General features: G+C 44.9%; 3 protein-coding genes across 3 annotated transcripts; 1 reads left to right on the top strand and 2 right to left on the bottom strand.

Moving 5' to 3' along the window:
• Positions 1-11,080: 11,080 nt before the first annotated feature.
• exosc3 (exosome component 3) lies at positions 11,081-13,875 on the bottom strand. The gene is made up of 4 exons (XM_018759584.2): positions 13,370-13,875; positions 12,330-12,479; positions 11,906-12,057; positions 11,081-11,704 (listed from the first exon to the last, which is right to left on the bottom strand). Exons 1-4 carry the CDS (start codon positions 13,577-13,579, stop codon positions 11,497-11,499), a joined length of 720 nt encoding a protein of 239 aa, XP_018615100.1. The 5' UTR covers positions 13,580-13,875; the 3' UTR covers positions 11,081-11,496.
• Positions 13,876-15,156: 1,281 nt separating this feature from the next.
• LOC108938747 (probable pancreatic secretory proteinase inhibitor) lies at positions 15,157-17,652 on the bottom strand. Its single transcript, XM_018759593.1, has 4 exons — positions 17,524-17,652; positions 17,277-17,308; positions 16,636-16,748; positions 15,157-15,214 (listed from the first exon to the last, which is right to left on the bottom strand). Exons 1-4 carry the CDS (start codon positions 17,570-17,572, stop codon positions 15,169-15,171), a joined length of 240 nt encoding a protein of 79 aa, XP_018615109.1. The 5' UTR covers positions 17,573-17,652; the 3' UTR covers positions 15,157-15,168.
• A 1,864-nt stretch (positions 17,653-19,516) lies between these two features.
• Positions 19,517-23,602, top strand: LOC108938733 (protein NipSnap homolog 3B-like). The gene is made up of 6 exons (XM_018759582.1): positions 19,517-19,680; positions 20,184-20,391; positions 21,569-21,727; positions 22,077-22,226; positions 22,333-22,419; positions 23,165-23,602. Exons 1-6 carry the CDS (start codon positions 19,567-19,569, stop codon positions 23,239-23,241), a joined length of 795 nt encoding a protein of 264 aa, XP_018615098.1. The 5' UTR covers positions 19,517-19,566; the 3' UTR covers positions 23,242-23,602.
• The last annotated feature ends 251 nt before the right edge of the window (positions 23,603-23,853 follow it).

The raw sequence follows: 23,853 nt of genomic DNA, 5'->3' as shown, positions 1-23,853 counted from the left end.
TCTGAGATCTTTCCACCTATGTACTTAGTCGTGTTATTATGATGTGTGGGGAGAAGTTACACTTGAAATAATTTGACTATGCAAAATTGTATGGTTTTATTTATCTTCATGCAAATGTGTTTTTATCCTTTGTTTTTTTTTTAATTTTTCTGCAGTCATTGCAAGTCATTATATAGGTCTTGTTTGTTCAGTTGTGCCTCATGCTGAATGTCTTTTCAGTCGAAAGTCATAGCCTCAGAGGACACAGAGCACCCGGTGCCCCAGATCACACTGTGACTCTAGATGCTGAAGGAGAAAAAAGCCATTTTGACCATTCCTTCCAATGAAGGTTTGCCTAGGACTGCTGCCTCTCACAGCTGCTTCATGATTTGTGTCCTCATTTCCTTCTTGGTTTCAGGATACTGTGGTCTTTACCATCTGGTGTTAGAGATCTTAAGAGGAAAACTGCATATTCAAAACTTACCTTAGCACAAGTCATATATAGCATTACTGAAATGGTATTCATGGGTGTTGGCATATATAGGTTGGTTTCTCACCGTGAAGTTTGGGAGGTTGATGTGCAAGGGAAATGATGTAAAAACTCAGTTACTGAGTGTTTAAGCAAACCAAGTTGGCTTTTTGAAATAGTGCATTGATACATATTTTCCCTTTGGGGACATATTCATGCATTGCAACCATCTGGAAAAGAAATTTTCCATATTCCAGCTTTCTCCATACAAAAGTTTAACCAAACGATCTGTACCTACCTCTTAATGCTGTTAGGTATTTCTGGCCAGTTGGGCATTCTGCTGTTTTTGGGGATGCAAGTAATTTCATCAGGCTTTAGGGGATTAGAGCACTATGCATACAGTTTTTATATAGACCAACTGAAGGGTTCTCTTTCTGGTTGTAATAAAAACTATTTACTTTAAGGCTTTAGACAATGGCTTCTAGTTGGGAGACTGGCTTGTATCCTTGGTAATGGAGCAAGACTTTAATGACTTACACCAGATACAAAAGAAGGTTTTGGTTTTGAATTTAAAAAACCATATAAGACCACAGTGGCCTTGCGCCAACTTAGGACTGGAGAGTAAAATAATAATTGTACAGAAATGCGTGGTTCAGTTTGCAGATCTTATTCCTTAATTCTTTTGTTTTTCTTTTTGCTCTTTTTTCAGTCTTTGGTTATCTTGAATTATTTTTCAGTTGTATAAAGTTTTTATATAAGAATTACACAAATCTTAATTAAATCATGTTTAATGTGTTTACCATGTTTTCCCTCTCTTTTACAAAGATGTGTTTGCTTTCTCTCTTCAGTACTCTAGCAATATTATTGACTGAAATTTTCTCCAGAACCAGCAACAAACATTGCTATTGTGAATTTTTCCCTGTGCTACTCAACTTGTATGGCATCAGCACAGGTCAAAGGTCTGGCAGCTGTCCTTGGATTCTGATTTATGTCTCTGTTCCACTTCTGATATGTGATAGTGGAAATATATTTCATGGGTTTAAGTCTCAATTGAAGCTTGGTTATCTATGGAAATATACCTCCCATCTGTTTAAGAAGTAGTTCTGGCACCATTTTCAACCAACCACTTCTTCATACTTCAGTGATTTTACTGGAGCAATTTTAAGGAAAGAGATGTTGCTTACAGGCACTACAAGTGAAGAGGGGATTTGAACCTATACTCTTCACAGCCAAAGACAGCAGCTCTAACCACTCTGCTATCAGCTGTTAGTGACTGTGTGGACCCCTCCTATACATCCCTGGGTCAGAATCTAGTTGAAAGCCTGCTCTTGTATTTGGGAATAAATTACATAATCTGATTTTTTTTCTGTGAAAAATCATCCCGCCGTGGATCTTTGTAACTGCGTGGAAGAGTTGTGCTGTCCTGACCCGAGTTTGCTGCAGAGGCTACAAACCTTCGCCCACCCCTTTTTTTGTCAGCCTTGGAGCACTAAATTTGTTAATGTTCAACTTAAACTGCACACAAGAAGGCTGTGTGTGTTCAGGCAGAGTGTAACCCTGGGCAACCCTGGAGGTCAAAGAAAAGAGGAAAACCATAATGAATCCTGGTAAGCGGTTTGGTTTCTGTGTGGTCAGACACAACTCTACGTGAAGAGAATAAATGTTGATTCATCACTGCAGAGAAGGTGAGATTTGAAAACTTAAACTGTGCTTTCCTTCTCTAAATTGGCTCACTTTTGGCCTTTAGTATAAATCTGCTGCATACAAAAATGAAAATGTGAACCCTTCTTCTCCCTCCAGTGTGTTCCTCAAAGTCGACCCAGAAATTCTCTGTGGTCTTCTTTCATTGTCAGTCCATTAGATGATCCTGTGTTCAAATGGTTGCATCGGTCTGTTTGATGCATTGTGGTGACTTTGTTTGAAACTAACTCTTGTTCTGGCACTGTGTTGGTCTTCATGCTGCTTATGTCACTGGCAAAGCTTGTCTTACCCTGTGGAAATTGTGAATGCTGTCCAGTTGGCCTGCCATCACAGTGGCCACACACGTACAGAGCTCCAGCGATAGACTCCCTTGGAAGACCTCTGCCAATGTGGGATGGAAGTGATTTTATTGGTTTTGTCATTGCTGGCCATTGTTCTGAGGCCATACTGAGTGGCGTAGAGACAAGTCACAGTGCTGATGCTGCCCAACCAGCTAGGTCTAGGTCTGCTAGCCTCCCAAACATCCATACTACAGGGGGTGCTCTGTCGGTTGGAGTCGGAAAAAAAACGCTGTCTTGCAAGTGATCAGCATGCCCTGCAGGACCAGCAGGACCAGAGACAGCAACTGCTTCAGCCACCATGCCCTGGACTGCAGGACAGGACTCGGGGCTCAGCACAAGGTAGCAACGCTTCCTCCTCAACCCAGTCAGATGACTCTGCCAGATCCGCATCAAACTGCCCCTTGCCATGAGCCTCTGCCTGGGTCTTAGTTTGCAGTTCCACATTTTTATTTGAATTCCTCTTTGAGTGTATGAAAGCACAGGAAATGACACATTAATCCTCTTCTGCAGCTGTGCACACCGATCAGTTCATCGATGCATTGCGCACAGCCCTCAGGAGGTCTAAGCCCTTGTGCAGGTACAGGGTGATGTGCGAGCTCAGCAGATTCCACAGGTTGAGTTGCATGCATTTCTAAACCTGCTCCCACGTCTGACAAGTCACATCACCCTCAGATGCTTACAGACCAATACCCGTCCCCTCCCTAAACTCAGTCGATCAGAAGAATCTGCATTTCCAGCAACTCGCTGGCTGCTTTTGTCTCCTATACAGATGTTGGCACTGACCCTCAGCCATATCAAAGGACTGAGACACAGCAGGATCTCATCAGGCACCTATAATACATTCCACTATGGTGACCTGTATAAAAGGTGAGATGTATGTTCAAGATGCTTATTTCTTTTTAGAGTGAAACCTCAAATTTGATACTGGTGTGAAAAATAAACATTCCAGGACACACCACCACATGTCAGGCAGAATGAATAGCTGTTGCCTTCAAATTGAAGGGTTAAGAATTTAAATTGAGAACCGGGTCTGGAACCAAGGAGTCATTCTAAAGACATACTCTTCAGATGAATGATTGACTCCAGAGTTTGTGGATATTTGAGCCAGTCTGTTGGTGTGACATGATGAAATGTATAGTTGTCTCCATATCTCATGCCATATGGTTCCTGGAAGAGGCTTCATGTGGCTCTAAGCTGGATAAGTAGAAACTGAAAATTACACTTATCTTCTTTTATTTAGCATACCCTTTTCTCCAAAACAAATTACAGTGTTAAACTACTTGCAAGTGATTTACACCCACCGGCCACTTTATTACATACATCTTGCTAGTACCGGGTTGGAACCCCTTTTGCCTTCAGAACTGCCTTAATTCTTTGTGGCATAGATTTAACAAGGTGCTGAAAACATTCCTAAGAGATTTGGTCCATACTGACATGATGGCATCACACAGTTGCTGCAGATTTGTCAGCTGCACATCCATGATGCGAATCTCCCATTCCACCACATCCCAATGGTGCTCTATTGGATTGAGATCTGGTGACTGTGGAGGCCATTTGAGTATAGTGAACTCATTGCCATGTTCAAGAAACCAGTTTGAGATGATTTGAGCTTTGTGACATGGCACGTTATCCTGCTGGAAGTAGCCATCAGAAGATGGATACACTGTGGTCATAAAGGGATGGACATGGTCAGCAACAATACTCAGGTAGGCTGTGGCATTTCAATGATGCTCAGTTGGTACTAAGGGGCCCAAAGTGTGCCAAGAAAATCTCCCCCACACTATTACATCACCACCAGCAGCCTGAACCGTTGAGACAAAGCAGCATGGATCCATGCTTTCATGTTGTTTATGCCAAATTCTGACCCTACCATCTGAATGTCGCAGCAGAAATCGAGACTCATCAGATCAGGCAAAGTTTTTCCAGTCTTCTGTTGTCCAGTTTTGGTGAGCCTGTGTGAATTGTAGCCTCAGTTTCCTGTTCTTAGCTGACAGGAGTGGCACCCGGTGTGGTTTTCTGCTGCTGTAGCCCATCTGCTTCAAGGTTCGACATGTTGTGTGTTCAGAGATGCTCTTCTGCATACCTCGGCTGTAACGAGTGGTTATTTGAGCTACTGTTCCCTTTCGATCAGCTCAAACCAGTCTGGCCATTCTCCTCTGACTTCTGGCATCAACAAGGCATTTTTGCCCACAGAACTGCCACTCAGTGGATATTTTCTCTTTCTGACCATTCTCTGTAAACCCTAGAGATGGTTGTGCATGAAAATCCCAGTAGATCAGCAGTTTCTGAAATGCTTAGACCAGCCCCTCTGGCACCAACAACCATACCACATTCAAAGACACTTATATCACCTTTGTTCCCCATTCTGATGCTCAGTTTGAACTTCAGCAGGTCGTCTTGACCATGGCTACATGCCTAAATGCATTGAGATGCTGTCATGTGATTGACTGATTAGATATTTGCATTCATGAGCAGTTGAAAAGTTGTACCTAATAAAGTGGCCGGTGAGTGTACATTGCCATAGTGTTGGGTAGTTATGCATACAATGACTAAACATCACTGATTACACAAGTGCCATGAACCCGGAGATATGATGGAGGTTTGCAGCTCTGCTGTTTGTTTCTGGCTTATGCTATTGTTTTAACAGAGTTGTCAAAGATAAATGATTAAAGTTCAATGGTGTTTTTTTTTTTTTTCCCCCTTGCCAGAGTCATGAAAACATATTGCACTATCACACGGCTGTTTATATGTGTTGCTTTTTATGAGCATTTTTTTACTATTGGTCATCAGGATATTGAGAAACAGTAACAGACTAACAACGGTACGCATCTGTGAAAGCACCTCAAGTTTATTTTAGTGAGTTTCTGTAAATAAAATCAGGCTTCTTTTCCTTGTTTTTATGCCTCAATGCGGGCCGTGAAATAATGGATCTGGGTACAAGTCTCCTCTTCTGCAGGGAAGCGAACCCACGAGCGTATGCACAGACCAGTAATTTAGAGAAACATATTGTCCAACACAACTAATTGGTGATCCTATGGTAAACCTAAGGGAGGGTGTTGTTTTTACCTGTATAATGACTATTCTAGCACCCCACCCTAACCCTCCACCAGTTTGCAGGGTTGGGAGGCTGCAGTGTCAGCTGGATGTTCTCTGAAGCAAGTTGGACCACATCATCTCTAGGGGAACTTGGATGTTCTATGATTCATGCTCCCTCAAGCAGGACCTCCAACCTTGTGTGTGCTGCTCATTCACACATCATCCCAGAGAAGAAAGAGAGGTGGAACCACACAGAGAGACAATGCAGTCTCATTTGAGATAAACCACAAGGTCATTAGCATTATCTTCTTTTCATAATAATCCTGACTTGACTGATGACTGTCTTAACCATAGTGAAAATGTCAAGCAGGCTTTACTATTCATGTGGAGAAAACAAACTGTCCATTTTGTAGAAGTATGTGGTGGAAAGATGTCTATCTAGACCATGCAATGAGCTTTAGCACATGAACCATGGCAATGATCACTGGTGACACTGGATTTACTCCATTCTGTGAATCTGAGGACAGCTGTTGGAATTGCTGGTGGAGAAACAGAGGACAGATCAAGGACTGATTGCCCAACTTCATGCCCTAGTAGGGGACAACAGTCTTTTCTTGAGAGTAAGCTTTGTGGTTTCCCACTGTCTGTAACCGCAGGCGTTGATTCTCTGAGCCAAGCCACATGGCAGTTCACATGACCACTCACATGATGACCCTTGATGCATTTACACAGTCTAGTTTCATGAATGAAATGGTTCATGTTCCTTCCTCAGCATTACCAGGGTGACAGTTTGCCCTGGATCCAAATTCAGCATCCAACCATTGACCAGAGCACAAGGAGTTTGAAACATAGGCTTGGACAATATGCAAAGTACAAGAGTGTGTATGTGAATTTTTATAATTCATTGCAAATGCTGATACTAATTACTTTAAAACTGTAAAATACACAATAAATTAGTAATGTTAGTATTTATTCTGCCGAGGCCAGATAACTCCATTATGCAGTGTGTATTTTGTTATAAAACATCAACACATTTCTTAGAAAAACTAGAAATAAACTTTAATATTGTATTTCCATCTTATACATGTAAAATACTTTACACTTAAGAAAAAGGTACTTGAGTGAAATCAAATGAAGCTCGTCTGGGGGACCCTCCCGGGAGGGGGTGCTCACTTGTCTCTGCAGGAACGGAACGCCTTACAGCGTATCGCTGAGAAGGCGAAGGTCTTCTAGTGGTGTCTGATCGAGACAGGGAGGCCCTGTGGTCCCAGGTGTCTATCCTCCAGCTGGAGATCTTCCAGGCTTGTATCCAGTGGCAGGAGCTGGAGGAGGCCAGGCTCACAGGCCAGGCTCACAGCCCAGGCAGCACAGGTCCCACTGTCTGCTCCACATCACTCACCCATGGAGATGCACAAGAGCTTGTTTTTTTTTCTTTAAAAGCAGCCTCCAGCACAGAGCCCTCAACAATGACCCTAAAGGAAAGACATTTAAATTACATTTATTTACATTTAAGTAAATGTAAATGCTAAAGGAAAGAGAAGTTAAAACAAAGGAAACAACTCCAGCCGTGTGTATAAAATAATAATTCTAAAGCTTAATCAGGTTCCAGTTTTGCTTTCATACCTGTAAGGAGAACATGAGGAAGACTTTTGCGCGAAGATCTAGGCCTTGTGTCCATGCGTGTTGCTAGTTGCTGTGGGAGTTCACTGCAAACCCCTTGAGGAGGCATACCGCACCATGTAAGGCCCACCCGTAGGTGCAAAAGGACCAGCTTTGGGAGATGGCAGTGATGCGGCTACTGCTGTCGTCCTCAGAGGGAAGGAGGTTGGCCCTCTTGGAGAGTAAGCAAGGGGGACCCTGGTGTCCCGGTCGGATGCTCTGGAGCTGCAACGGCAGTGGCTGCTCACACAGAGGACCCCTTCGGAGCCAAATGTGCAATGACCACACGGGTCCTGCCCAAAAGGCACGGGGAGCCAGAGTGCAGCCTACTAGGAGGGTCCAGGTATCATCCCCAGCCAGATGGAAAGAGAGAAGGATGATCTCCAACTCTTATGGAAAACCTCTCCTTGTCCTTGGATGCCCGAGCATCCCTTGTTTTGTTGGTCCTTAATGACTTCCAGGCTTTGTAAGAGCTCAGAGTTTGAGCAGCAGGAGCCAGGAGCACTGCGAAAACAGCCTTATTAAATGTTTTATTTATCATCCGGGGGAGAACGGAGTCTCTATAAGTACCTATAAAGACATCTGTTTACACTTTAGAAAGCTCCTGGAGGGAAATGCAGAACACAATAGCAAATAGAAGGAAAAAAGACACTCTTGCTGCAGTACCCTTGATCAAGGTACTTACCCTGAACCGATACAGTAAGAACGACCCTACTTTATAACTGGGTAAATCACTGTAAGCAGCTTAATGTACAAACCTCACATTGTAAGTCACCTTGGAGAAAAGTGTCGAAAATTAACAAACAATAATCCAAGGCTCTCTCGACTAAACATCTGTACCTTTTCATTAGGGACCTCGTCACTGTTAAGCTGCATCTATTGCTCTGGGAGGTGATGTAAAGAAGTGTGAACAATACAAACCATATGCAGATAAATCTGGCCCAGAATGAAGGTCAGCTGTGAATGATGTACACCGGGGACATGTTCATGAACTTCAGCTTCATCCATCTACCCCACATCGGTCGCAGAAAATGCCCCGATGTATAAAGAAGCCCCAACTGGAGGAATCGTTCTCGTTTCAAACTGCGTTGTGGTCGAGGAATTTATCTCCAGCTCACAACTGTGGAACTATAAGGGTGGATTCCTTCCAGAAAATATTTTCCTTGGCATAGCTGTGGTGGCCCTCGATGCACTGCCTTTACTGCCCAGGTCCTAGGAGAGCCATGAAGGCAGGTTCACTGAGTGTGGGCAATGGGCTGAACGGCAGGGATTGGGCCATGGATGGTGGGTGGGCTTGGGGACTGGAACTGCCCCATAGGATGTGTTTTCCCAGAGAGCGACCGATCGCCGTGTCCAACAGGCTGAATCTGGTCACTAGCTACCCACGCAGTTAGGTTCACTTGCAGCGTCATTTCATACTACCTGATACCCAGGAACACTACAAGGGAGAGCGCTCTTAGTACATAGTTGTGCAACAGGTCATCAGTTCTGCCAGCTCAGCTCTGGTTTCTCAAACCAAGGTGTTTTTCAATGGCTTGGCATCCGCATGCAGACGGTTAAGACTCAAAACGGGCTGTTTACACGGCCAGCTGCTGCCTGGCGCCTTTTTTCTTTATCCCTAGTGCTCGTGCAGCATGCCGGCAGTTCGTCTCTCCCCACAGACACAGACGAGTGGCAGCGGGGGGGCGCGGCTCAACACGAGTCCAGCTGAGTTTGCATTTAACATTTCCGTACTGGAACGCCAAGAACGGGAGGCCCCTTCTGCTGAGTGAGACGAATCGGGGCCTCCTGCTGTCGATCCCTACGTTTTCTTCCATGAGCGCAGTCTCCCCGGTCTGGGCAGCCTGGGCTGATACGGTCATTTGTTGTGCGGACAGCAAAAACTCTTGGTGTAGGAGAATGGAAATGAGTCATAATGGTGAAGAAGCGGGTAGGCAGGTGGTCGCGTCCCTCCATATGGTGTACGTACGGAGGGAATGAACACTGCACTATTGACTCCTCGGAGGGAACGCGGCTGAGGGCTCTACACAGCTGCAAGTAACATGCGCTGAAGTCTTTGTCAGGCTTTCAGACAGTTAATCCTAGAAAGGAAGCTGACGATAGGAACCACCCAGATTGACCAGCACGGCCCCGAGTGAGTTCATCGGTTAAGGAAGGAGCGCGGGCCAATCGGCTATGTCCCCACCCCCTTTGTGATTTCATAATTTATTTACACAAATGGGCTTTCCCGCATACCTCCAGGCCCACGTGGTCTCCATCTTCCAGGACAGGTGGCTCTCGGTTTGACAGCGACAGGCCCGGTCACCCATGCCTTCAAGTGAAGGAGAAGTAATCTGTCTCACCATGGGTGGAAACATGGGCTTCAGAGGACCGCAGAGCATATACACTTAATGCAAAACATGTGTGAGACCTTGTTCCTTCCCACACGCATACACACTCCACGTTCCGGTCGTTATTTTGTCGTTTACTGCTCCTTGATGAGAAAAAAAACCTCTAATTATCTTAATGGTGTCCTGCGGTAGGTCCAAAAGTCGGCTGCCTGTACAACAAGGGTAGAGACTCCATTAGTGTTAGTCTTTCCTTCTTTTTTACAATTTCATCCTGGTTCAAAAACGTTCACGCTAATTTTGAAGAATCGAACTGCTGTTTTCTCCTGATCAAGGTCTGCACTCAGCCTCTCGGTGAGCCATTTTTAATGTATCAACTAGGGGAAAGTACTTGATCAAGAGTGCTGCACAGGACATGGAATTGAGACCCAAGACCCTCTTATTGCAAGGCTATGACCCTGATCACTATACTAATGATGGAAACCAGGCCACTTCTCATAACTCACATTCTTGTTTTAAAGATTATCTGAACCCATAATGTTTTCCAGTTCTGTAAGTTAATATCTTGTCCTATCTCCCGCTATTCAGTCTTTTTTCCTACAGGTAGCAACCAAGGAGGGTAATCCTTATTCAACGTAAGGGGCCAGCTTACCATGTTTTTGCACAAATTCCATTACATCATACTAAATGTCCCATTGCTTTGTGACAAATGCTACACATTTGATATAAGAAGTGTATTGAAACATACAATCATTTCACAAAGCAGGCTGAACACGACAACAAAACAAGGAAGTTAAACAGCTGGGATATTTAGATGTTTATTTCAAACTGATTTTACCTCTCGGCTGTTTTGCTCATGCCGTTAAGGCGATTTATTCTGCTTTTTATTACACTTCCTCGTAACACCGTTCTTCCTCCTCACCGCTGGCACTGAGGAACGAACACCTAAATAAGTCCTGCTAGTAACCACCTGTGGAAAAGATAACAATACAGATGGAACAGTCCCATCTGTTTGCAGTCGAGACCAGGGAGGTCAGACAATGCAAAACGAGAAGGAAAACAGCATCCTTGCCGGGCGGGCATTGGTGTCACGCTGCAGTCCTTCTCCTCTGGTTGAACTGCGCTGGCTGTACAAATGAGGATTCCCAAGAGATTTCCACTCCTTTGTCTCAGCACAAATGGCTGCTGGCTTCTGATGAAAGACACGCCTTTCAAAGGCATACAAGTCCCACAGTTGTCTTTTCCATCACACTACGACTGTAACTCAGCCTCCGGGTTTGGTAAAACAGCATAAGGGACAATGGCCCTCAGGAGCTAACTGTACACAAAGAGCCAACAGAAATAGACATCCTGAAAAAGTATAACAAATCCTTACTGTAAATAAATGTCTGAAGTGTAAAAATCATAGCATATAGATTGTTCTACACCTTACTCTCAAATCCAGCAGCAGCAGGTGGCATAATGGTTAAAGCTACCCCCTTGCACCTAAAGATCCCAGGTTCAAATCCTATCAGGTACTGTAGTACCTTTTATGATGGTACCGAAACAATAAAAATTACCCAGCTGTACAAATGTGTAAGTAGCTTAACGTCAGAGGAAAGTGTACCATAAATATAATAAACCATTTCAAACGTAGCATTAGAGACAAGATTTATTTGGGAAAATGTACAAAAAACACCCTTAGAACACTAAAAGGAAACCTTTACAAAAGAGAGGGGAGGATGAGGAAGTAGCGTCCCGCTCGTTTCAGTCTCCCAGAGAATTCTGAAAGTGAGACGTCAGGAACAGGAAGCAGCAGCGCTGTCGGTTCTCCACTCTGGAACACATCTGCACGTTTCCTGGAGACGGACGGGACTGAAGGCGGGGGGGGGGGAGGCCATCTGTCGGCACAGCTTCGCCCTGCAGGGACGGCATCCAGCTGACATGCCCTCCGTCCCCCGCGCTCCCGCCTCGGGCAGCCCACCCAGCGCGGGGGTCCATCCACTCAAGGACATCCGCCAGCCACGCGGAGGAAAAGCGCCTTGCGCTGCTCTGCAGTCATGTTCTCACAGCTCTCCAAGAGGTTGGCCACGATGAGCGTTTGCTGCGTTGTTCGTGCTCGCACCCACACGCGCCCGTTCATTCCCACCACCATCTCGAAAGGGAAGAGCCGCTCCAGGTCCTTCACAATCTCGCTTTGTGGCACCAGCAACCTGAGGATGTCAGGAGGAAACCCCATCATCGGTGGTCAGTACAGCAAGACTGCCAATAGCTTCTACAGCCCTTGTCTGCATTTAAGGACACGGTGAGAGATATAGCTCTTCAAACTTATAAAAATACATTGGGTTGTTTCCAGGGCTTACAAAACACCTCCTTACCAACACAATGGGGCAGAAGGCATGCTTGAAACCCACCTGCGGACGAGCCCGAGAGACACCCTGAAGAGCAGCCCGTCAGTACCGAACACCCCCATGCCGTTGGCGCGGCCGCAGCTGTCGATGCACACCAGCTCGGGCTCCATGTCCTTGTTGGCGATGATGAACTGGGCATACACAAGGTCCCCTACCTGCAAGGGGGTCACAGCAGGCGGTCAGCAGTGCACGTTAACCAGGCAAAGGGCCCTGTGGCTCAAAACGTCACAGGTGTGAGAGAAAGCTACATCTCGGAAAGACTGCTGGTATTAGAAATGACCTGTAGGGAGTGCAGTTGTTAAGGAACTGGAGCTGCAAGTTACAGTGCAGAGTATCAAGTCATAAGGAGGCCCAGCCGCTGTACTGCGTCCACAAATAAATCGCTGTAAACAGCCAAACATCGCTGGGCTGCGAGCTCAGCACCCACCTGGACGTTGGGCCGATTCCGCTTGGTGGCGCCCTCGAAGGCCAGGTAGGACAGGGAGGCCTGCTCGCTGCCGCCCACGTCCACCTTGAAGGTGTCGCCCACCTTGGTCGTGACGATGCCGATCACGCTCTCGCCCTTGGCCGGGACGTACTGGGGAGGGTAGAAAACGTTCACAAGAGTACATTTACATTCATTTAGCTGATACTTTTCTCCAAAGCCACTTGCAATGTGAAAATAACTACAATTATTTACCCATTGTACAGCTGGGTCATTTGACTGAAGCAATTTTAGGGTAAGTACATTGCTCAAGAGTCCTACAGCTAGAAGGCATTTGAACCTGTGACCTTTGGTTTCAAAGGCAACAGCTGTAACCACTACACTACCAGCTGTCCCTCATCAGCAACTCCTTGAACAGACACCATTTACATTCAACACAAGTAAATCATATAGAAGCGCAGTTCAATGGATGACCCCCAAATAGCAGTCACTGTGAACATTCTATTTGAACGGGGGAGGGCCCAGGTTCGACAACCAAGTTTCCTCAAGGACCTTTGCCTCAACTTGAGACTGAAGCCAGCCTCCCCAACCCTACTAACACCCCCGGGGTTTTCCTTTTCCCACCGCCAAACACGGTCACCCCATTATTTTCCCCAGAAGTGCCCCCAGTGGTTGAACACGTTATTTACAATTTACCCATAATCCAACTATTTACATTAAACACATTTCCCGCTCAGACTTAAGTAACGCGGGTCAATGTCGGAACGGAGACGTGTGTTGTATGTGTCACAATGTGTGTGTGCGCGGAACGGAGAGTTTCTGACATTTAAGCGGAGGAATATTAATTAACCAGGTTTAACAATTACTCGGGACTAGAGTCAGTCCCCCGTGTGTGTGTGCCACCGCGCGCACGTGGCAGTCAAACTCTGGTCTCCCACCAGTCCCGGTGCTCGTGAGCGAGCCCGTGCTCGATGTCGGCTCTTGACACAAACACTTCATTAGCAGGAGGACACGGCAGCGCGCCGTGTTCAGACCCGCCTTACCCGTCTCTGCTGAGAGTCGACCCAGAACAGGTTCGGCGGCTTGTGGCGCAGGACGCCGCTTTTACACACGAGCACCTCGTCCCCGTTCCGGCGGAGTCCGGGTCCACAGATGAGTTTCTCCACCCTGCTGTCCGGCGCCAGCGAGGCGAAAGAAAACACGTCCCCGGGGAGGACAACCTCGCCAACTTTGTGCTTGAAACTGTCGAACATTGTTAGCTTTTCTGATCAAACGGCATGCATTTGTTTTCGGGGGAAGGGAAGCAATGTGACAAGCGGGTATTCGAGTTTCCGGGGGAAGGAGAACAGTGTAACGCACGACACCTATCTGTAGCACTGTTGAGGTTTCCAAGGGGGGAGAACAGTGTGGCAATGAGTATCACGCTATAAATCGAGTTTCTGAGGGGACCTAGAACAGTGTGACACACGACACGGCTCTGTAATAGGGGATCGTGGAGTTTCCGGGGGAAGGAGAACAGTGTAACACACGTCACCTATCTCTAGTACTGGGGTGGGGGAGAACAGTTTGGCAAAGAAAGAGTATCACGGTGTGACACACGACACCGCTCTGTAATAGCGGATCCTGGAGTGTTCGGGGGAAGAAAAAGAGTGTGACACACGCCTCAACTCTGCTCCAATTTTGCGAATAAAAAACCTATATTTTGCGTTTTTCTTGAAAAATTTAAACAATATACAAAGACTACTGAGGTGTGTTATAATAAGAAGGCAATTAAGACTAAGTTACTATAATATTTTTGGTTATTGGAGTGTTTTTGTCATTTGAGTATTTATTTTTATTTACTTTTTTTTTTTTGCTCCCCCGTGACTAGGTTTGATTGTTCTGTATTAGTGTTCTTGTATTGTGAGTACTCGAATTGTTAAATAAAAAAAAACATACTGTGAGGCTGAATAATCGAGACAAAGTTCTCGCGCGGAGGTGAAGCGGCGTCAGTTCTTGGCACCGCTTGAACCCCGTAGCGCCCCCTGCTGGTGTCATTTATTACATGCAAAAATAGTCAGTGCGGACCAGTAATGTTCCTTTCATCAGTACTCATACATTGCATTGTACATACTTACTACATAAGTCCATGTTTCTTGTCATTTATTCAGTTGTAACGATTACACAAGATATTATAGAGGTACATAACTATTTCCCCATTAATTCTGATAACTCTGAAATTATGTAGTGACGTTGATGTTGGGTGGTTTTCACTGTGCCTCGCTCTTTAACTCTTTAACTACTTGCATAGGTCTGAAAAGTGTAAAAAAAAAGTACACATTTTTACATGTAATACATATTTAAGATCCACACTAATCCCTGTCTGTTGATATAGTTTTGTATACTCAATATTTTTAGTAATATTAATGGATGAGTTCTGACTAGCGAGCAATAAGAAAACACTTTATGTCCATATTAATCCATATTTTGTTATTTTTATACAAAAAAAAGTTGTTTTAAGACAAAAATGTCAATCCTCTTCCCCATAACATAAACAGCAATGTTTTAAATACAAGTTTCATTTCCTGTTTTATAAAAGTTTGGCCTTCACTTACTATACCACTAGATCTCACTAAGACAAAAAAATTAAAGAACTGAAGTCTGCTTTGCCGTACAAGTTAAGTCCATCACAGCACACTGATTATACCATTAAATCATTGAATTACAAAAGATTCAGGTGAAATAGTAGATGTGTGCCATTGTTTGTGTGTGTGTGTTACCATCAACTCGGTTGTAAATGAACGAAGGAATGAGACCAATGCCCACGACGATATCATTCCTCCTGCAAGCGAATCATCAGTCCTCAGCACCGCCCCTCTTTTGCAATCAAGATGTCAGCATTGGTTTCCCTGGGAGGGAGACACTCATTACACAGTGAATCACTGCAGTCGACACACATTTACGCCCTGAGCTGCTCCTTTACGCTACAGGTGAACTGCTTTTTTTATGGGTCAAAGCCAAGAAGGCCACTGCACTATACAGTATCTTACCATAGTCACCCCCGATGAGCGCACAGCGAAATCCATAAGAAGTAAATATTAATTCAGATGACTTAGTGTAATTTTTCTGTTGCCATCAAACTAATTAGCAGAGGTGTCAGAGAAATAATTACACACACATTGACAGAAACTGCTTGTCCTGAGCGGGTTTGTGGCAAACCGGAGCCTAACCCGGCAACACAAGGCTGGAGGGGGAGGGGACACACCCAGGAAGGGACGCCAGTCCATCGCAAAGCAACCCAAACTGGACTCGAACCCCAGACCCACCAGAGAGCAGGACCCAGCCAAACCCACTGCGCCACCACGCTCCTCTGAGAAATACACACACACACACACACGCACACACACGCACACACATTTTCAGAACCGCTTGTCCCATACGGGGTCGCGGGGAACCAGAGCCTACCCTGTAACACAGGGCGTAAGGCCGGAGGGGGAGGGGACACACCCAGGACGGGACGCTAGTCCGTCGCAAGGCACCCCAAGCAGGACTCGAACCCCAGACCCACCGGAGAGCAGGACTGTGGTCCAACCCACTGCGCCACCGCACCTCCCCCCGTCTGAGAAATAATTAGCCTAATTTAAATAAATGTCTGCTTTTATTTTTTTTAAATGAAATCAGATATTCCAAAATAACTACTGAAAAGGGTATCATTTATATGATACTTACCACCTCACTAACCTTACATTATGCTGTAATAAGACAGATTCTCTCCTATCAATGAGCAAAATTGTATGCTGATCCTGGCACTAGCTATGAAGAAAATGATGGCAAAAACATAGATCCTTGATCATGACCCTTTTTAGGCTTGAAGTTTTTAACATCACACCATTCATCTCATCAGTACAGGAAAACAGACTAAAAACAACCTACTTTGACTTTCAATGAAAACTAGAAATGTCCTTTGCAGACTGAAAGAATGGAGCATGCAGTCTCCTCCAACTACTGATTTCCTACTAATACAATCGCTATTTGGTTCCTTAGCAAAAAGTGTCGCAATGGTCAATCATAAAGTGTCAGATATTACAGGCATGTAATATGTCCATGTGTGCAGATGGACATTTACTGACCCCACAGACTTTAGGTTCTCTCTGGGTCACCAGGGCAGTTCTGCGAGCACCGGGCTCCCTGCTGCCTCCTGCTGTCCGAATCCCGGGCGCTCGGCAGCTGCGGTTGTGCGGAACAGCTCGAGGAGCCACACTGAGAGTCGAACCGTGCGAAACGGGTGTGAGGATGAGGAAGGTGAGATGAGGGTAGGGGCGGTACTCACAGCCTCTGCACGCAGAGCGTACACTCGTTGGGGTAGGTGACTCCATCAGTGCCGCACACAGGGGAGTAGTTCAGAGGACACGCCTGGGCCACGGTCATGTCCCCGCAGAAGGGCTGCCAATGCAGTGGCAGAGAGAGCACTTTATAAAGCACAAATATATGAGTCCAACACCATCTGCTATGATTATCTATGTATTCGCTCTTTGAATGTTCATATGGTGAAGGAAACAAACCAACTGTACTTAAGAGTCACACGTCTGCAGCTACGTCTCTTTCTCCTAATTTAATGCACAAACTATTTTCTCCGAGATGTACGTCGCGTTGGAGAAAAGCGTCTGCTAAACGAATAAATGTAAATGTCACCTCTATAGGCAGCTGCTTGCGGGATGTGAACCAACAACCCGGATATCAGACAAACGAGCTGTGCTTCAAGAATCCTGTGTCTGTGTCTAAAGCTCTTCATCTGTTGCTGATGCACTCTTACTTACTAAGTTGTGTGTTACTCTAGAGAAAAGTGTCTGATAAATGAACAAACGTAAATGAAGTCAGCTGGGTCGACATGCTCAAGTAACGCTACGGAAAAGCAAAGTTTTGCATGTCCATTACCGCTGAGCGGTGACGGGCAACATCTTGGCATCTCACCTTTCTGTACCGCTGGGATTTTTCCTTTGCATCTGAAACAAGATTGAGTTGGTGGTGATTTATAATGTCATAAAGCCCCCTGACATTATGTCCCACGACCAGCTCACGCTCTGAAACGCTTCGTCCGCCCCTGCACTGAGTCTGACGCCTGATTAATTAAATAATTAATAAAAATAAATAAACTGCATAAGTCGGAAGGTGGACTTAGGGAAAGCAGGATTAAGCAGAGATGAGGTGTGTGTCCTACCTGCGGTGAGGAGGAGAAGGAGCCACAGGAATAGTGTTTTCCCAGCCATGGTTCAGCAGAGCAGGACAGCGCTCCCGTCCGTCTCCCGGTCTCGCTGTGTGGGCAGGATGGGAGGAGCGGGGCCTTTTCACACCTGACAGCACACCACGTTTACCGCACGCCAAAGTCCAGCACCCGCCGTCACGATGTTATGACTCCACCCTTGAAGTATTCACCCCCGTCCCCCAAACCTCCAGCACAATCAAAACAAACGTATTTACTTTTCAAAGCCTTTGTGTATGAACTGTGGATGCGTGGCATCTCCATGTGAAAAAAAAACAGTGCAAACGTGAAACGGGGAATAAAGTCCTCATTGCATGGTGGACGTTTGGACCGCGGCCCCCTGGACGGAGCTGGCTGCCAGCTGTGGGCGTAGCGCAGCCCTGCTATTGTTTCCTTTTCTTTATTGAGGGATGAACATTCCAGCCAGCGCAGATTTTGCTGATCGCGAGTCGAGACAGATGAGAACGTAAACAGACTGTTATAGATCACAATACAGGGTAAATATTCATTGTGCCACTGGATACATAAGTGCTGGGTGTGAATTAAACCCAGGACCATCAATAGCATTAAAGGCCTCTGTTGTTGCTGCTTTTAGCATCATTGCGGGTTAATTCACCTATTTTCTTTACCTTGTTTTTGTGCAGCCATGAATCGCCTACTTATTAATCATCCAGCACCTAGCTGACGAAAACAAGTGCGCTGGCTCTTCGTGTCAAAAACATCTCAGTTGGAAATTTCTGACGGTCCGAACATTTATTTATTTTAAATGTGCTTTCTTCAGTTTTTAAAAATGCCTCTGTTGAGGAGCAAAAGCGATGGATCCTGGTGAGCAGTAGTACAGCGCAGTATTTCCTCGACAGCTTCCGGAACATCACCACCCAGCATTTAACAACCTGTGAATAAATAGATAAGCATTTGTCTTGTGTGGGTTTTATTGATTGTGACTTAGTGGCTGCAGCTGACTTTGGAGTTACGTACAAATCCAGTTAGAAACACACCTCTGATCCCAACTGTGTTCTTCAGTCGAGGAGCCAGAGTAACAGGCACGTAGAAGAAAGTTCAAGTAAAGATCAGACCTGTGAGTGAAAAATCTTCTCTTGAGATGCTTTGAGTTAATACTTGGTGAACTACCAAACCATGTTACATTTGTGAGATATAAATCTTTGTTTTAACCTCAAAACAGCACATTATTCAGTTAAACTGACTGGCCAGAGTCATTAATCCATAAATTGTGCTTTGAAAATCCTGTGTCTATATCTGAACCTCTTCCTCTGTTGTTGATGCAGTTTTCCTTACAGTGACTTATGTGTCACCTTGTACTCCCTGTGCTCTGGTTTCCTCCCACAGTCCAAAGATATGTTGTTCAGGTTCCCCCATAGTGTGTGAGTGACACAGAAAGAGTGTGTTCCGCTGATGTATGGATGAGTGACCCATTGTAAGTAGTGTATCTAGCAGTGTAAGTCACCACGATGAATAAGGTGTGTGGGCTGATAACGCCACGTAGAGTTCATTAGAAGTCACTTTGGAGAAACGTGTCTGCTAAATAAATACATGTAAATACACACACACACACACACACACAAATGTACAGTAAATTGTAAAAAGTGTCTCTGTGATAAATGTACAATGTAAATTGTACAAACAAATATTTACATGTATTTTATCCATTTAGCAGACGTTTTTAACAAAGGATGTTTGATTAGTGTAGTATTTTAGTTGACACAAGGTGACAAGTGTAGAGCCACCAATCCAAAACGCATGTCTTTAGGCGGTGGGAGAAAAACCAGAGCCAACAAGAATCTCGGCGGAATGTCACTCCTCAAATATTTTAACCTGTTATAAAACTCGGGGAAATATCAAGTGTCCGCTGGAGACTCCAAGAGACACACATGTAAGGGACACAGTGGCTGGTAGTGAAGTCCTGCGAAGCGGGTTGAGCTCGGTACAGCTTGTCCTCCTTTCGGCTTCCGTCGTTGACGGAAGCAGCTCGGGCGACTGCGGATGCGAATTGATGTAAAGCGATTCAAAGTCGTCAACAGTGAAGGGAACGTTACGATGTTTTTGACGAGGAATGCGCTTCGGAACTGCTTCAGCCTTGCAAGACAGGTGAACCAGGTAAGTGTGGCTTATTATCTGGATTTTTAAATACTTTAGCGCGGTTTTTTTTTTTTTTTTTTAAATAATTAAATTTAGGATTCGAATTAGCGGATAATATAACAGGACAGACATGTGCTTGTGTTGTGGTGGACGGAGCAGAGCAGTACGCCGGGATCCTCTTACTTTCTGCCCTCAGTGAATAGAGGCCTTGGTTGGTTATGGAGCTCTGACAGCTGGAATCAGTTGTGCTGTGGTACTTTGTTTGTTTGGCCACTGTTCGTGTCACTGACACACACAGCGGTGCAGTCTTTTCCATCCATGCCATGGAGATACGGGATACATTAATCATTAATTAATGTGAAGTCACTAACTCTCAGGGTCCAACAGCAGCAAAACCTTCAGTTCGGCGCTTTCTCGAGCAATAGCTTGCAAAGTGGCTCCTTTGCGAAGGACGTCGCTGTGTGGTAGCAGTGCAGAGGCACTTGTAGATGGCGCTGTTTGTTCTTCTTTGGCTCTTCCAGCTTCGAGCGTCCATCTCCATCGGACCCCAGCAGCACCACGGTACTTTCTACGAGTTGCGCACGTACCAGATCAAGCCTGAGCACAACACAGCCTTCCTCGAGCTCGTCAACGAGAAGATCCATCTTCGCACGGCCCACTCTGAGCTCCTGGGCTTCTGGACTGTGGAGTATGGTGGCTACAACCAGGTGTTCCACATCTGGAAGTACGGTGAGAGACGGCGAAGTGGATGCGGGGCTGCTGATGCAGCTGCGAAAGAAAACGATGACATTTCTTTTTATCTTAGGACATTAATTCCAGTAAATCCGCATGAGGTCATGTGTAGACGTTTTGAAGTAATTATTATGAAAGGCCATGGCCAGTATGGTGGTCCGTTGGGTTGCAGTTGCATGTGTTTGTGTGGAATTTACATGTTCCCTTTGTTTTCATTCTGTGCTTCTGGTTCCCCCAGCAGTATACACATGTTTCAGGGGAAATGTTCTCAGTTGGGTTTGGGCTTATTAATCTAGTAAAAAGAAAAGTGATGTGATGAAAATCCGGAGCTCTTATCCTCATAATATAGAGGGCACACTTGGTAAACAAAATGTTATTTTACAATATACCAATTAAGCAATTAATTTGATTTCCTTCATTAAATACCAATGAAAAATAAATTATTTACTTTCTACAAATAGTGATGTTTCATAGCATAACCAATTTTTTAAAATGCCTCTATGTAGTGAGACAATGGCTTTATAGATTTGCATTGAAACAACTAAATAAATCTGAGTACCAAAGCGGTTAAAAAAAAGTGATGTAATAAGAAACCGGAGTTCCTGTGACAGAAAATGTGTCCTACACATTTCAGAAGCCAAAAGTCTGTAGGTGTCCCCTGTTTTAGATGGCTTTCACAGTGAACTACCAAATTATCTTACGTTTGTGAGATGAGATATGAGTTGTTTTTAAAAACTGAGCCGAAATAACCTTAACAATTTAAACAAAAAAAAACTTTGCAAGTTTTACACTAGTTTTTACTCCTCGCTATTAACGTTTTTCATGATGCTTTATCCAGAACTTGTCTTTTTTACTTACCTCTCCTCAGAATTTGTAGGCCCACTGAAGAGGAATGCATGCCAACGAGCTTGATGTCAAAAAATGCAAATAATCAAATTACAGAATATTTTTTGCGTCTTTCACAACCTAAGATGTACAAAATCAAAAATAAGTACATAAGTACAAGTGGAGGGATTTTGTGTGAAATTGAAACATCTTACACTTCTGCCCTATTTCTGTGATAGGTGCCAGACCCCCACAGCCCTGCATTATGACAAAAGGATATTAATGATGAAAGCTCATCAGAATAAGGAGCCCCTCTCTCCCCTTTCTTACTGCCCCGTGTATCTTTTAGACAGCTACGCCCACAAAGCAGCAGTGCGGGCAGCAGTGGCCAGTGATCCCCAGTGGATGGAACAGTGCATTTCCAAGGTTTTGCCCATGCTGACCTCCCAGGATCTTGAGGCTGCCTACCTGATACCCTGGTGCAAGATTGAGAAGCCTCCTAAGAAAGGTACGTAGAAAAAAAGGCTGCACTTCTTATCATTTGGATTACCACAGTCTCTCTGCACCTACACTGAACCACATATTTGTTCGGGTAGAAGCAGTAGATGGCACTACTCCAGAATTTCTGCAGAATTGCATGGGTTTTTCCTGGAGTAGGTGTGGTCTTGCCTGAACTTGTAGCAGGACATCTTCTTTCCAGTTTGTCATTTTTTTTAATGCTCCAAGTCATAGCTGTCTTTTTTTTTTTTTTTTTTTTCTTTTTCTTCTCTTCCCCCTCCAGATGAGGTGCTGTAAGGCTGCTGTAAAACATTGTGACATCATGCTGCTCATTCTTTGTATCTGTGTGTCATGTCCAGGGGTGTATGAGCTAGTCACTTTCCAGATGAAGCCGGGGGGTCCAGCCGTGTGGGGGAAGGCATTTCAGGCAGCTGTGAGCGCACATGCCAAGACAGGTTACTCCCACCTGGTGGGAGCCTTCCACAGCGAGTTTGGACCCCTCAATCGAGGTGAGGGCCTCTTTACTGGAGGTTGGACTGGAAGTGTCGGGAATGTGAGGGATGTATACATATGTCTGTGTTTAACATCCGTGTTTCCTCTGCCATGGTGATCCAGTGCATGTCCTGTGGTGGTATGAGAGTCCCGACCATCGGGCAGCTGTGCGGCACACAGCCCACCAGGATGCCCGTGTGGTTGCAGCAGGTGATGGAAACATCTCCCCCTTTGCTCTGCCCTTTATTCCTCTCTTCCCCTCACAATATGGGTCACAGATGACCTCACGCATGCCATGTCTTAGACTACATTTGTTGTCTTTTTGACACACACATATAGTGTGTGCAGTTTTTGACATGCACAGCACAAGATGCTACCCACCTGCCGCTCACAGTGCTGCACATGCATTATTCTTAGGCCATTTATTACTATATTATTTAAATATTAAAATTTGTGTTGCATGCTCTCTTGGGTTTTTTTTTTTTTTTTTTTTTTTAAATAAAGTCCCTTCTCTTCAAGGTAAATCTGACTTAGGTTATCAAAAGTATTTTTGAAGGTAAGGGCTGCTGGTAGCATAGTGGTTAGAGCTGTTGCCTTTCAACCAAAGGTCGCAGGTTACAATCCCATCTGCATCTGTAGTACCCTGGAGCAAAGTTTTTATCCTAAATTGCTCCAGTAAAATTACCCAGGTGTATAATTGGGTAAATAATTGTAGGTAGTTTAACACTGTAAATTGCTTAGGACAAAAGTGTCAGCTAAATGAATAACTGTAAATGAAGGTACTGCCTTATAAAAGTGTTCCTCTTGTGTGTGGTTTTATTCTTTGACTGTCCTCTTGTATTTCTTGTTAGTATGAATTTAACTAGTGACTGTGACTAAGTTAATGGGCATCATAATCTGGAGTAGTGTTTCCAGTCTTGTGTTTCTAATGACTCTGTTCTTACCACCCACACAGTGAGGGAGAGTGTCTCGTACCTGGAGTCCCAGAGAAACAAGCTGCTGTTTCCCACCTCCTTCTCCCCCCTCCAGTGATACCCTCTCTTCCACAGTGCTTCCTGTCCTGCTCCTGACTTTTACAGCAAACTTTGACTATCGACAGCTGACCTGCCACTCCCCATTTGCACCTTGTTCATGCACTCCACCAGGTACATGTAGTCCATTAATGCAACGTGTGCTGCACACTTGACTTTCGTGCACTAGTGTGACCTGTGTGCAAGTGTGATCACAGTGGTAAAACCCGGGACTCCATGTGGAAAAATGGCAAGGACTGAAATAATTATTTCCTTCCTGTAGTATGGATAAGTTGTTAGTTTCCATGTGGTCTTAAGGTGGAGTTACCCCTGGTTTGAGGGAAGGAGGGTAAGTGTTTTCTTTGCTCTGTCTAGTGTATTAAAACTGCATTAAAGTGTGTTTTTTATTCCAGTTATGCTTCCTGTGTCATGTTCACGGTGTTCGTGCTGTACTGTTCACCAGGCTAAAGAAGCACACGCAGCAAAGTTCACATAAATACACCAAAGTGCAAAGTCCATCAGTCACATAAACCTGTAATGTCTTTGTTGTGTGAGTTTTAGCACGTAACGGAATTACATTTATTTATTTAGCAGACGCTTTTCTCCAAAGCAACTTCCAATGAACTCTATGTAG

This window comes from Scleropages formosus, chromosome 5 (genome assembly GCF_900964775.1).
Source record: "Scleropages formosus chromosome 5, fSclFor1.1, whole genome shotgun sequence".
Lineage (NCBI taxonomy): Eukaryota > Metazoa > Chordata > Actinopteri > Osteoglossiformes > Osteoglossidae > Scleropages > Scleropages formosus.
This window is presented reverse-complemented; position numbering and strand designations above follow the sequence as displayed.

Coding starts and splice junctions, on each gene's coding strand:
- exosc3 (XM_018759584.2), bottom strand. CDS start 13,579: ATGTTCGACAGTTTCAAGCACAAAGTTGGCGAGGTTGTCCTCCCCGGG. Junction 12,058..12,329: donor GGAATCGGCCCAACGTCCAG/GTGGGTGCTGAG, acceptor ACCCCCTTGCAG/GTAGGGGACCTTGTGTATGC. Junction 11,705..11,905: donor TCTCTCGGGCTCGTCCGCAG/GTGGGTTTCAAG, acceptor TGACATCCTCAG/GTTGCTGGTGCCACAAAGCG.
- LOC108938747 (XM_018759593.1), bottom strand. CDS start 17,572: ATGGCTGGGAAAACACTATTCCTGTGGCTCCTTCTCCTCCTCACCGCA. Junction 17,309..17,523: donor CCTTCTCCTCCTCACCGCAG/GTAGGACACACA, acceptor ATCTTGTTTCAG/ATGCAAAGGAAAAATCCCAG. Junction 16,749..17,276: donor AATCCCAGCGGTACAGAAAG/GTGAGATGCCAA, acceptor CTGCATTGGCAG/CCCTTCTGCGGGGACATGAC.
- LOC108938733 (XM_018759582.1), top strand. CDS start 19,567: ATGCGAATTGATGTAAAGCGATTCAAAGTCGTCAACAGTGAAGGGAAC. Junction 22,227..22,332: donor GTTTGGACCCCTCAATCGAG/GTGAGGGCCTCT, acceptor ATGGTGATCCAG/TGCATGTCCTGTGGTGGTAT. Junction 22,420..23,164: donor TGCCCGTGTGGTTGCAGCAG/GTGATGGAAACA, acceptor CCACCCACACAG/TGAGGGAGAGTGTCTCGTAC.